Source organism: Gordionus sp. m RMFG-2023, chromosome 3 (assembly GCF_954871325.1).
Source record: "Gordionus sp. m RMFG-2023 chromosome 3, tfGorSpeb1-WG-v2, whole genome shotgun sequence".
Classification (NCBI taxonomy): Eukaryota; Metazoa; Nematomorpha; class Gordioida; order Chordodea; family Parachordodidae; genus Gordionus; species Gordionus sp. m RMFG-2023.
Window position 1 is genome coordinate 11041632 of NC_088777.1, and position 13861 is coordinate 11055492.

At 25.7% G+C, this 13861-nt stretch overlaps 1 protein-coding gene across 1 annotated transcript; it reads right to left on the reverse strand.

Annotated features, from left to right (window-relative positions):
* Positions 1-512: 512 nt before the first annotated feature.
* LOC135926093 (uncharacterized) lies at positions 513-10578 on the reverse strand. The gene is made up of 4 exons (XM_065461776.1): positions 9862-10578; positions 6512-6674; positions 906-1125; positions 513-693 (listed from the first exon to the last, which is right to left on the reverse strand). The coding sequence occupies exons 1-4, from the start codon at positions 10492-10494 to the stop codon at positions 522-524; spliced, it is 1188 nt and encodes a 395-aa protein (XP_065317848.1). The 5' UTR covers positions 10495-10578; the 3' UTR covers positions 513-521.
* Positions 10579-13861: the final 3283 nt, after the last annotated feature.

A 13861-nucleotide genomic window follows, 5' to 3' on the forward strand; every position in this document is an offset into this window, starting at 1 on the left:
ATAATTATTTTTTTAAAAATATTAAGTCTTAATTTATATTATTTATCATATTATAAATTTTTCATATGAATTTAAAAAAATGTGTCAGGCGAAATTGTCTGAAATTGATAGGGTAGGTGTTGTATGCTTTCCAGTAAAATCAGATATTCATATTAAAAATCAATAGTTTAAAATGGGAGATTCTAATCACTAAAGGAGGTTCCGGATATGTCACTATTCCAGATTAATGTACCATATCGTTGTCTGAGAATTAGATAACCCATCTCCACTTTTTCTATTATTACAGAAGAGCAATTTTAAAAATTAAGTTTTTATCAATATAATGGTATTGGCACCATATGATAAATTTAACTTATTTTATAAATATTTCAGATTTTTTTATGTAAAAGAATTATGTGACTATAAAAATTAGGCTATTGATAGATAGTTATTTTTTACAAAAAGTGGATATATAATAACCTAATTCACAGGCATATACAAGTTGAGTAAGATTATAGTTGAAATTTATATACTAGTATTTATTATCCAACGCCAATATAATATAGAAATATATTGCAAATAATAATGATGATCAGTGCCGAAGATTTATAATTTGATGAATGGGAAGAGTTTTTGATAGATTTCCAAACTTTTTCGTGTGTGTTGGGTTTTAACGGATCGAAGCAGCTGGCATTATTTGATTCGTATTTATATCTTGTAAAAAATATCAAAACATAATAAAATAAAATATAAAAAGTATAATTTAATGTAAACACTGCTGAAAAAAAATGCTATAAAATATCAATGAAAGATATCAGCATATAACCCTCGCTTGAGCTCTGTAATTTTCAGAATTTTTTCCAGTATGATAATTTCATTAAATATTAATGTTTAAGGTAATTATTTTATTTAATGTATTTGGAAACCTATTTCCCCACAAACTGCCGCACAGCGTTTCGCCATTCATGTATATTTCAGAAAATCGCACGCATTCCTTTCCCGCTGGGCATTTAGAGTCCATATTTTTGACGTGAGAGGAAGATACAGGTAATAACCCCTTTAACCAGTTACCTTTATGTGCGCAAGTTTTTTCATTTTGACATGCTTCATACCAGGCATCGCAAAATTGGGAACATATGGGAACCTCTTTTTTTATATATATTATAAGGAATAATTACTTATTTATAAAATCTGTAAACAGTGATGATCAAAATCCGAACCAACAAAAATGGCTAAGACAGATCTGCTGTAACTGGATTAAACCGATTCCGGTGTTCGGTTAGTCATAGATTTGGCTCAGCCGATCCTTGCAAGTTGATAGATCTTACCCCTCCATGCCATTACACTTCTTATTTAAATTCAAAATATTTATAAGAATAAATTTATCATATAAGAATAATATTAAATTAAATGTATGTATGTATTCTTATTTCTGATATTAAATTCAACTGGATATATAAAGAATGTGTCTTAAGTTTATTATTTTAAGTGTTATTTTTTCTTAAAATGAAAATAAAAATGGTTATTATTTTAGGTCACTCAATCTATTACTTAAAAATTATTCCATATAATAACTAAAGTGCAACCGCCATTAACTGTTAACATTAAGTTTTGATTTTAAAGTTGGTTCAATATTTTTAAATTAATTATGGGGGGGGGGGGGGGTTGGCGTGTTACATTACAAACTCGGGGCACGTGGAATTTAATATGCCAAGTACCTAACTCGGACCTTGGCCAAATTTATTCAAATATATTTAATTTTATCAAACAGAAAAATCAAGAGGTTGAATCATTTAAAATACCGATATTTTTGATTTCCTATATTTTATTATTTAAATAGGACCTATATGTGAGCACATATATGTCTTTGCTTTATAACCAAATTAAAGTAGGTTACATATTTTAAACCTTGAATAACTATTTTGAAAAAAATATGTAAATAATAGCTCTTAATCAGATCCTTCTCGACCACTATTTTATTAAAAAAGGTAAAATGTTTATTTTAACTCCTGGAGCTCACATTTCTTAAGTTATAATATGATACTATTAGCTGTTTTCTTAAAGCTTGTATCATTCCTTGTTTGACTTAAAATATTAATTATAAAATAGAAATAGGGCCCCGTTATATTTGGCAAAAATATATTTTTTGATTTTTCAATTTTTTTTATTAATATTTTTATTTTTCTTTTAAATTATAGTAACATATAATATGCATATTTTGAAAAAGGAGGGGGCGGGGGGGGGTGGTGTCGAATGGGTATGTAATGGATAATATTTACCAGCTTAAAATGATATTAACGAAGACCAACACATTTCTGAATGGAAGGAACATCCCTCCCCCCTTGGCTACGCCTATGTTTTTTATCTAATAAAATCTATCTAGAAAAAAAACTGTTTTTAAATTGTCCCAAAAGAACCATATTTTATATTTTATCAAATAAGTTTCAGATATTATTTGATTTTATTTTTAATAAAAAATAAAACTACTTATAATAAATCTACTTATAATAAAACTCAATTTAAATTTTTTTTATATAAAATATGAAGATATTTATAAAAGAAAAACTTAGAAAATATACTTTCAAATGAATTTATATCTTAGAAGATAAAATCGATATTTCATAATTATTATTATATAGTTTTTTTTTAAAAATCTTTTTCTTTTGTTTTTATTCTTCTAAAATTTTTAAAAAATTCTTAGGTCCAATCATAATCATTCAAAATGAATCGATCTCAGTGAGTTATAGAATCGAACTTCATTCATTATATTTTAATTGACCTCTAAATTTATGGATAGATAATAACACTGCTTAACAAATAAAATTATTCTTATTTATATCTATTATGTATTATTTTTTATATATGGTAATTTCCATATATCCATTCGCCTTCCCTCAATCCCCCATCAAACTTATCATAACACAATAGACCTATACAAGTAACATCTATCCACTATAAAGTATCTTTATCAAAGCAGGGGATCTTGTCACAAAAAAACATACTTTCTAAATAAGACAATGTAAGCTATCATTTGTATGAACTCTTGGCTAAAAAGTCAAATAGATATTCCCATCCCATTAAACTCCTTTGATTTCAATCCCAAGCATCTCCATAAGATATTGACATTTATTATTTTTAAAAAAAATCATCAATAATAATTGTTTTATCACATAATATAAATTAATTAACCACAAATTAATTTAGTCGTGAAAACATAAACATTAATATATATTTTTAAAAAAATATAAAAGGCTGCTCGTTTCATTGATCTTTAGTCCAGACTGATATTTTCCGGTCGGGACTAAAGGCGAATCATGTTCTTCACTATCATATATCCAAAAACTTTTTAAAAATTGGTCCCGTCCATAAAACGGTTTGAACAGGAACCGTTGAACTAAACTACATCTAATAATTTGCCCATTTATTTTAGTATTTAGGATTTTGCAGGCTATATATATATATCATTTTTGATATTTATTCGTACATCAGGACAACTGATTTATCTGATCAGAGCGATAAAAAAATATATTGGCTATTATTTACAACATGAATTTATAAGGATAATTTATTTTTGAAATTTTAAAATATGAAGAATTTAATTTATTCAATTTGATATAAAAATCAACGGTTTACTGTATCCATGATATCAGTGTGAATTAATCAATTAAAGATAAAATAACATTGGGCCAATTAAATTTTCCATTTAAAATTGATCATTTTTTTAGTATTATATTAATCCCCTAATTAAGTATGTATTTATAATACAAAATTTTAGATAACGAGGAAAACAGGGAGAAGAAATAATTTAAATATCGTTTTTTTAATCTGGTTCGGTTCTGTTTAAATTTTTTTTTTTTTTAAATCTTCAAAATTTTTGTGATTTTATCTTGAAATATTTTTTATACATGAAAATTACAAAATACTTATACATAAAAATATTAGCCCTTTCTTTCTTTTTAGTTAAAATTAGATCTAAAATCTTTTCGGCCCAAATGGGACAAATGATTTCTTTTATTTCGTCGAGATTGGCGTTCGAATAAGTTAATTAAAAAATTTAGATTCTAATTTTGTAATATATTCAAAGGTGTTATTTTTTCAACTTGTAATTATGTTCTGAGAGCGTTTAATTTAAAGAATATAAATTTGCTGGAAATGAATTCCAGCTATACGGAGTAAAAACACAAAAATTCAGGTGCTGATATTTTTCAAAAATATTTCTATCTTATAATTATTAATTTATATTTTAATAATAATCATCCTACCTCTTAACATATATTCCGATTTACATCTATTTATCACAATCACAGCAGAAATAAATTTGCCAAGATGTCATGGTTGAGTCAAAAGTAGAGTTCTATATAATATTTGTCTACCTCAACTCGCAAATCAAGTCCATCTTTCCAATATTAATGTATGGTCAGTCGAAGAATGCTATAAAATACATCTCCTTATCCCCTTCTTGGATAGTTTTATAACGCAAATGAATAAGGTTCTTGGTTAAACAGGCAACACTTATAAATCTGAAAATATTATTACCACAGTATAAATCTATTTCAAATCTTGATAGTTGGCAGATTTTTATTTGAGGATATTAATGTATCCCATGATACATTACTAGCTGAATATAAACTAAGGCTTGTTTTATACTTTTTTTGGATAAAATATTGAGTTTTAGCTGTATCGGTTCAAATCTAGTCGATTAACAACAGTTTTGCTAAGTACGACCTCTGAAAGGTAGATTGAATGGTTTAACTCTTTTTAATATTGATGTATTTTATATTAAATTAACCCAAAAAATCCTTACCTCTTTTAAATTTGTATGTTGTTAGCATAAAACTAATAAAAATATATAATTTTATTTTCAAATCGGCTTACTTCATGAAATATGGCCATCTTTAGAAACGCTAAACCAAAATACACTATATTTAATTTAAAATATCTCAAAATTAGGCTAAAAACATAATTTAAATTTTATTAAATAGCTCTATAATAGTCCTTTAATATTATATAAAATTTATTTTATTAAAAATAAGTTATTACCAAAAACCGGAAATAAAAAACCGGAAATGGCTATAAAATAAAAATTACTCTTTTTTTCAATTTTTTTTCTGGTAGGCATTATACCTCCTAATATTTATACAAAATTCTAGAATGGGACAAGTACTGGGCCAAGAGTTATTACACTTTAAATATAAGTAGTTAAGCTTTATTATATCGCATATATAGTAATTATTTATTTTTAAAGTGGGCAATATATGTGAATAATAGCATTGAAACTAATATTCTAAAAAATCAGATTTATTTATTTACCCAACCCTCTTCACCCCCCCCCCTCCCTGACCAAGAATATATGTTATCAGTCAAAACATGTTTAAATTAGCTATTATTTGATCACTATCGATATTTTGTTTTGATAAAAATATTCCTGATCCCCCAAGACCTAAACCCGCCCACTTAGAATGATAATAATTATTATAAAAAAATATTTTTTAATACCTTTTATTTGATACCCATATCAAAATTTATCTTTTTTAACCCCCCCCCTCCATACATGCCTCTCCCCAGACTAAGTCCTACCCACCAAGATCAAGAATGAATACTTTCAGATATTTAAATTAGCTATTATTTGATACCCATATTGATATTTTATTTTGATAATTCATGACCCCTAAACCTAGATTCGCCCATTAAGGGGGAGAGGTAGACCTTTAGTTGAATAGATATTTTAATTAGATATGTATTGATATCGTATATTAGAAGACCATATAAAAAAAAACAACTTTGAAATGCGTGTAAAACGCATTTTTTAAATAAGATTATTCTTTATCAAGGTTCAAACGTGATGATCCCATATAGTTCTTTATCCTTTAAAAAAATGAATCCTTAAAGGGATCCCTTTAAATCTCACGATGATCCCGGATAGTTCTGATCTCTTTAAAAATTATGACATATACTTTATGTTTTTGAATCTCTTTTTAGATACCATAATTTTTTGACGAATAAATTAATAAAAATGTAAGATGAAGAGATAGATGAAACATTATTTTATAATAAAAGAATGCGTTATAAAAATAAATTTTTTTAAGAACAGGTGTTAGATGATCTAACGGTAAGGTCACATTTTTTTATGTCTTTCGAAATACGGTGATATTTATATCGGTGAACATGAGTTTATGAAATTTTAAATAATAATATTACGAAAATATTTATATTTTATATTATATATGACCTAATGAGAATGACAGCTCACAAGGAAATTCCTCAAAATTAATATAACATCTTTTAGGAACTACTGTCTTTTTTTAAATTTGTCAAGCAGGTTCTAAAAAAACTTTCTCTGGCTGTTAAACAATGGTGAACTGGTTGGTAGAAAATGCAGTTTTTATGCCCTTTGTGAAATAAAAATACCTTTTTTTATAGATCGGTTGCTAAAGTAAAAGAAAATGGCATTATTTATATTGTTACTTTATTATCCTATATCCTTAGTAAATTTAGATAAATACATTGTTATAAAAATGAGATAGCATTTTACTGCGTATATCTCCTTGGAAGTTACGATCTTGGTAATTGTCAACGTACCAGGAGAAGATAAAAGGTGAGCATTCATAAAAACATTCCAAATCGGCCATAATTTGATTGCATCTAGGCCTCATGTCTCCGCAAAGATTCCATCGAATACCGGAGTGTTTCCTTATCTTTTAAATATAGAATGTAATAAATAATTATAAAGTAAAAATAATATAAGGGATTAGAAAATGTTTCTAAACATCTCATGTATTTCCACTATATTACTTTCAAAATAAAAAAATTTCATCGGATTACATATGTTAGTCATATAACGCTCTAGTTCTTTAGATTATTTTACATTATGAATGCGATTTAAGTCTAAATCGCTGAATTAAATTTACAAATAAATTTAAAAATAGTCGAATTTCTGTAATCAATTTAAAGTAGAATTCAGGATAGCCGAACAATTTAAAAGTAGTTGCTTGTAAAGTTTTTTAAACTGTTTTTTTTTATCGTAAATAAAATAGGCACTAGATTCCTATGGTAGGACTCCTCGTTTGCCCAAGGCAATAGTGGATAATAATTCCCATATTACTATAAATATTTAATTTTGTATATTTCAAATTTAGGATATCAAGGTTTTCATTTATTTAATCCGAAGAGGCAAATCAGCTGTTCCTTTTTTTTTTAAATGGAACTGCAAGTTGCTTCCCTATAATCTTCTAAATTATTTGGCTGGAAAGTCTGTCTGAACAATTGCATCTCAATGTGCCATAAGAAATTCTTTTTATCCTTTTAGGTTTCATCTAAGAGAGTACACTTAAATTATTAGGTATAATATTTATTTCGCTACTTTAAAAAAAAACATTTCCCACCATTAATAAAAAAAATTTTTTTCTTAAGCAAATTAATTTAACACTTTTAAATATAATTTCTGATTTTATTGGTTATCGGAAAATAAGGAATCTTATAGAAAGAAGGATTAGGATTTCTCTATTTTAAAATTTCATCGTCTTGGGAGTTAATGATTTGGTATTCTACTTTCTCAAATCGTGGCAACCATTTGATTTTCATTTAATCTCAATGTTAAAATTATATAGCGAAACGTCTTTGTAACCGTTACATGTTCTAAATAAAGGTAACGTAACCAAATCAGTTAATCCTTTTTAAGTCAATTTAAACACATTTTTTAAAAAAATATACTTAAATATTAGTATTTGAATTCATTTATTAGATTTAGGCTATTTGACTGTGTACATTAATTTTTCTGATTTTTAAAAAAATAATGGTTTTTTATAAGAGTAATTTTCCCTATAAAGACTGAATATAATTTCAAACTATAAAAGTTCTTTCTTCTATAACCCTTTTTATTGGTTATAAAATCGTGCTACCTTGAAACAATGTTGGTAAATCTGGTTTAAATAAATTGATTTTTAATATCGGTCAAAACCTGTTATCAACTAATGGGGATCTTAGATGTATTAAATATAATTGGTGAAAGCCTGATGTTTGATTAGAGTTTTATTCCAAAAGTAATTTCTCTGATTTTTTAAAAAAATAATGGTTTTCTATAAGAGTAATTTTCCCTATAAAGACTGAATATAATTTCAAACTTTAAAAGTTCTTTCTTCTATAACCCTTTTTATTGGTTATAAAATCGTGCTACCTTGAAACAATGTTGGTAAATCTGGTTTAAATAAAATGATTTTTAATATAGGCCAAAACCTGATATGAACTAATGGGGATCTTAGATGTATTAAATATAATTGGTGAAAGCCTGATGTTTGATTAGAGTTTTATTCCAAAAGTAAAATGCTTAATTTTACAATTTTGAAATTAGTTTAAAACTCATCTAGGTGATTTAGCAAAAAGCATTTTATATGGATTAGGGCAAGGCTGGATTATATCTTTTTATTATATTGATTATTTATTGAGACCTGTTGCATGTAGTCTGAATGTTATACTACTCTTTGACAATATAGTAAAGCCTCGCTATTGTAAACCTCACTATTTGATAACTGCACTATAAATTTTGACATTATACTTATATGGGGATATGTCAAAATATGCGATATTATGTATAAAAAAAAAATTGCGCAGTTTCAAAATTATTATTTTTTTAAATAAGGGATTAATTTATCTAGAAATACGTTTGTAATTACTATCACAATTATAATAAAAATATATTAAAAATGTATAATAATTATAATATGAATTCATTAAATTATTTACTATTGCAAGCTAATGTAATATCAAATTAGATATAAAAATTCATGGTAGAAAAAACTTATATCACTATTAAATACCATTTTTTTTAAAAAAACCTTGATTTATAAATAAATAAACGATTCTATACAAACTAGCATAGTGGGATAATTTCTCTATTTTTAGCCTTTTTAACCGAAAATTATCACATCTCAGTCAAGGGGTTGGTTTTTTTAAAAAATATTTATAGTTCAACTTTGAAGAAAGCATAAATACGAATATTGCTATCTTTCTCATTTTTTTCATATTCTAAAAGGTAAATTATTTAATTTAGACTTTTCCTAGTCATTAATTAAGTTTAATAAAATAGGAAGAAAACTATTTAGGATCAAAAAACTCGTATAAAAAAGATACCTGAACAATTGAAAAATTGGAAAAACTATGAAAACTCTAATTAATTATAAAGTGCACCAATTAGGATTTATTTTTTTATTCTTTGGAAATGAAAGAGCTTAATTGTGTTTTTAAAAAATTAATTCATTTATAATTTTAATTATTCTTTAAAAAAAACAAACAAAAAAAAACATGAAAATTATATACGATTTCAGTTACGAAAATCGACTCCGAAACCGATTTTTTTTATAATTTCTCTTCCTTGCTTAAAGGTAGAAAACGAAACCATGGGAACTTCGAAAACCTCGGGACGTAATCACTAAAAACCGAAACCAAAGTTTCTATTAATAAAAAATCTAATATTCCGATTCAGAACCATTTCTTTATAGGTTCAAAACATTGGTTCTTCTTATTTTTAGATTTTTTTTAACGGCTTTGATTATTCAAATAAAACAATTTATAATAAATATTTTCAGCTCACCAGAACTTCATTTATCCTATTTTTAATAATTTAGGCCATGTTCTAGTTCGTCTAGTACTTCATTTATCCTATTTTTAATAATTTAGACCATGTCCTGGTTAGTCTTATTTTTTGAAACATATTTCTGTTTCATTTCTATTCAAATTTTGAACTAGGACACACACCCTATTATGCTTAGTTTTAAAGTGTATACTTAATCTAAATAGTTTATTCTGTTTAGGATTATATAGACTGCTAAACAGATTTCTGTTTAGTGTAATTTAATTCTTTAAAACAAAAGTTTTTTTTTAAATTACCGGTAACATCAATTCATCGGCTTGTTCAGTAGTACAACAAGATTGATTCGCATAAATTTGGCAGGCCTCCATGCCCACTTGCATGGATGGAGCTAAGAGGATAGGGTAAGGTAAATGTAACGAATAGTTGGGATCCCTATTAGAACCCACTCCATAGGTCGAACTTTCATTATCAAATTCAAAATCTGGATGAACTAAGCATTTTAAATCCTTATTGGAATAGTTTGAATTCATATTGTTGGAACTATTTTTTCCGGGAGGATGTTTATCTACTCCTGTCTCATTACCGGAATAAAAATTATACTCTCTTGAATTGTCAATATTGTTATAAGATTCCAAAGAGTCTGGGTAAGCGTCATCCCTCTCCTGTTCTTCGAATCCAAGTTCTAGTTGTTGGGCAGTGTCACCCTCTTTTCCAAAGTGGTAGGATAGTGGGAAAAAGGGTTCAGGGTTAATATTTATATTGTTAATCGAGGTAACTTCTTCGTCGAGATTAGATCCGCGATTTCTATCGTGGTCGATATCTCGATCCGCAAATAATGAATCACATTTGGGTATGAAAAAAGACGTAAACACTATATATAAGAATATAGTTAGAACAGAATCGCTTTTCAAGCTGGACAAGGTTCCCATTATTAATGTTATTTATTTTATTAATCACATTATTTCAAATCTATTTTTTTAAAAAAAAATTTTCTAAAATTATCAAAATGTAAAAAAAAAAAATTTGAAAATGATTTTATAAAAAAAATTATAATAAATTTTACAATATTTTATGAAAATTATTTATTTTTAAAATAGACTTCATTTTTTTTGACCATGAAAAAAAAACGACATAATTTACCAGTTAGAGATGGCTTATAATTTTTTTTTTTTCATAACGGTTTTTTATATATTTTTTAAATGTGAAAGGCATTTAAAATATATTTTTATCACGTTAGTAGACTTTAAAATCAATAAATATTATGGATCAATATTATTTTATGTATATATATTTTTTTTATTCCATTATTGATATTAAAAAAAACTTGTAATCTATATATATACAGATAACAATTTTATTTTTATAAAAAAATTAGGCTGTTTTTGATTTGCTAATTATTAACTCATTTTAAAAAGTCGGTTTTCATTTAGTATCGTGGTTTTGGGGTCACTTTTGGCTTCAAAAAAAATATCAAACTTCAAAAATGTTGTTTTTGATCCGAGTCCCTACCAAATGATTATGAGATTTATTTAAAATAGATATGTTAGAATTCTTAAAAGAGGCGAAACTACTTTGTTTAGAAATGATAAAACATCTAATAGAGAGGATGAAATACTACATTAATCAAAATAGAATATACCCAGATATACTACAATATAAAGCTATTCTAACTGCTTATTCTAATCATTTAAAATTGGCTCATTTCTGCCTAAACCTTATTGAATGTTTATCAAAATCTTCAATGTACTATATTTCCATGATGTCCAAAACGAACAATATGTAGTCACCTTAAGGTGGTTTTAACGTAATAAAAATTTTGATGATTTACATTTCTTAATTAAACATTTTTAGAAGAAATTTTTTTTTTAATTGACAAACACATTAGAAGCATATTTAATAAGTAAGGATGGCCGCCCGCAAGCAGGGCACTGCAAATTCAAACATCTTTTTATTTAGTCTATAATTTATCGAAATATCTAATATACATTACACAATTACGATTTTTCCTTTAGGGGATAGAAGGGGAGCAGAAATGTATTGGAGCGGGGTAGGAGATAGATCCCAAAACATTTTAATAGTTGCGGCATCGGTGTATAATAAACTCGATTCAAACAACAACAAAAAAATTGGTTGAAATATTATTTTATTTTATTTAAAAGAAAATATGATTTAGAAATAAATTTTTTGACAGAATTAATTAGACAAATGTTGAAAAGAACCACCTTATTTTTTTAAAAAAATAACTTACTATTAATTTTAGATAATAAAATATTTATTATCATTATTTTCCAATTAGTAATTATCATATTTTTGTGTGTCCTTAATGATTTTTCAAAAAATAAATAAATAATTTATGAAATTTTAAAAAAGATATGATATTTATTAGAAGGTTACCAAAAAAATATCGAAAAAATTTACCATTTACTTTTAAATAATTTTTTAAAATATTAAAAGGCGTTTGAGGATCTCGGGTATATAATATAATATTAAATCCGTCCTGGCACTCTGGCTCATTTTCAATATCTATATATTTTTTTCCCAATGTTAATTAAGTTTCTTTATCTCTGATCTATGGCTATCTATTTCTACAACAAAGATTTTGTAACTCCTTTGTTTTTGATATCTGCATTATTTATTTGTAATTTGATCAAATCATAAATAAATTTTTGAATTCACTAGTGTTGTTAAAAGGTTCGATTTGAGTCTATTTTTAAAAACGGCCAACACAAAATTTTATCCCAAATAATATTGCCCCAGCCTATTATGTCCAAACTTTTTTGCCATCTATGAGCAAAATCTCCGAGATTGCGTAAAATTTTTCTGGATAAAATATTGAGCTAGCCTTTTTTATAAATCGGCTAACACTAGGATTTACTATATTAATGATAGATATAGTATTTTAGTTTGAATAGCTCTTAATTAAATAAAAATTGAAGGGCAAATGTTTTAAACATATTATTAGATAAAAAAATATGACATTTATGTTATAAAATAATCTAAGTTTAGGAATTCTACCCCTTATTCTTTTTGTCCTCGGAGCAGAGCTTGGGACCGGAAACATAATTCTCAGGAACAGAGAGAAATCTTTGAAACGGAACTATGAAATGGAGTGCAAGTAATATATATCATATAGTCTAAAATGTTGTACAATTTATTTTAGCACCAATTACTTATTTTATAATAATGGATATTTTTTTTATTTATTAACTTGATTCATTATTATTAAAAATTACAAAAAGTGATCAAAACAATGGAATTTCTTCGATCGAAATGCACGAAAAAAATTGTCACTCACCATCAGGGTCAACTAAAGGGAAAAAAATGATAGTCACCACCCTTTCGAAGACAATTTTCCTAAATATTAATCAAAGTTTTCCCAGCTTACCTCTCTTTACCATATTCTACTTAGGACGTATTTGTCGCTTATATCTTTGGAACCTTGTTAAATTTCATGAATAACCCCAAAATACAACAAAGTACTTTTATAAATAATTGATCACACTATTATTAATTTAAAATATAGAAAACATTTGACTACAATATTATTATATTTGACAAAGCTTTCATTAATTTTGGTTTAAATAAAATACTGTACATGGTTTAGACCCCAATTGAATTAATACTTTAATAATTAATTTTGATAATAAATATTAATTTTTATTCTTTTCAGTTCAATATAATATTTTATATAAAAAATATTTAAGTTACTAAGATATTTGGAAAATTGGCTAACCTCTGAGAATTCATCATAATACATATAAGTTTATCGAATTATAATCTCATTTTAATAAAAGAAGAATATAATAATTTTAATCAGAAACAATCCATATAAATTTATAATTTTTGATCATTTCAGTGAGATCTTTAGCTTAAATTAAAGTAACATCGAAGAATGTATTGTATATATTGTCTATCTAATTGTTATTATAGAAGCTTAATTAATAGTTCAAAATATTTTGGTAAGCTGTAAGAATTCGAGCAAATTTATTTATCAAAGATAAAACGATGAAATAAAATATGAAAATATAATTAGCATTTAATTAAATTTTATAATTATGATATATGATGAAGATAACTCTGTCCGTGCCTTTAAGATATTAATATCTATTTTTTTCCGATGAATAAGACAAGACCGTTTAGCTAGGGTATTTCATTATTCAAGATTAAATATTCGAACGTAATATTTTCTCCATTATTTATGTATTATTTGTTGTTTATTATGCTGTTTAACTATGGTAATTGTTCATTATATTTTATTATTATCATTTTAAAAGAATGATTAACATTCTAAATCAA

Excerpts from the sequence above, each read along its gene's own strand:
- LOC135926093 (XM_065461776.1), bottom strand. The coding sequence starts at position 10,494 with ATGGGAACCTTGTCCAGCTTGAAAAGCGATTCTGTTCTAACTATATTC. Across the intron at positions 1,126-6,511 it reads CTTCCAAGGAGATATACGCA|AGGTTCCCATATGTTCCCAA; the intron begins GTAAAATGCTAT and ends ATATAAAAAAAG. Across the intron at positions 694-905 it reads GGCAGTTTGTGGGGAAATAG|ATATAAATACGAATCAAATA; the intron begins GTTTCCAAATAC and ends ATTTTTTACAAG.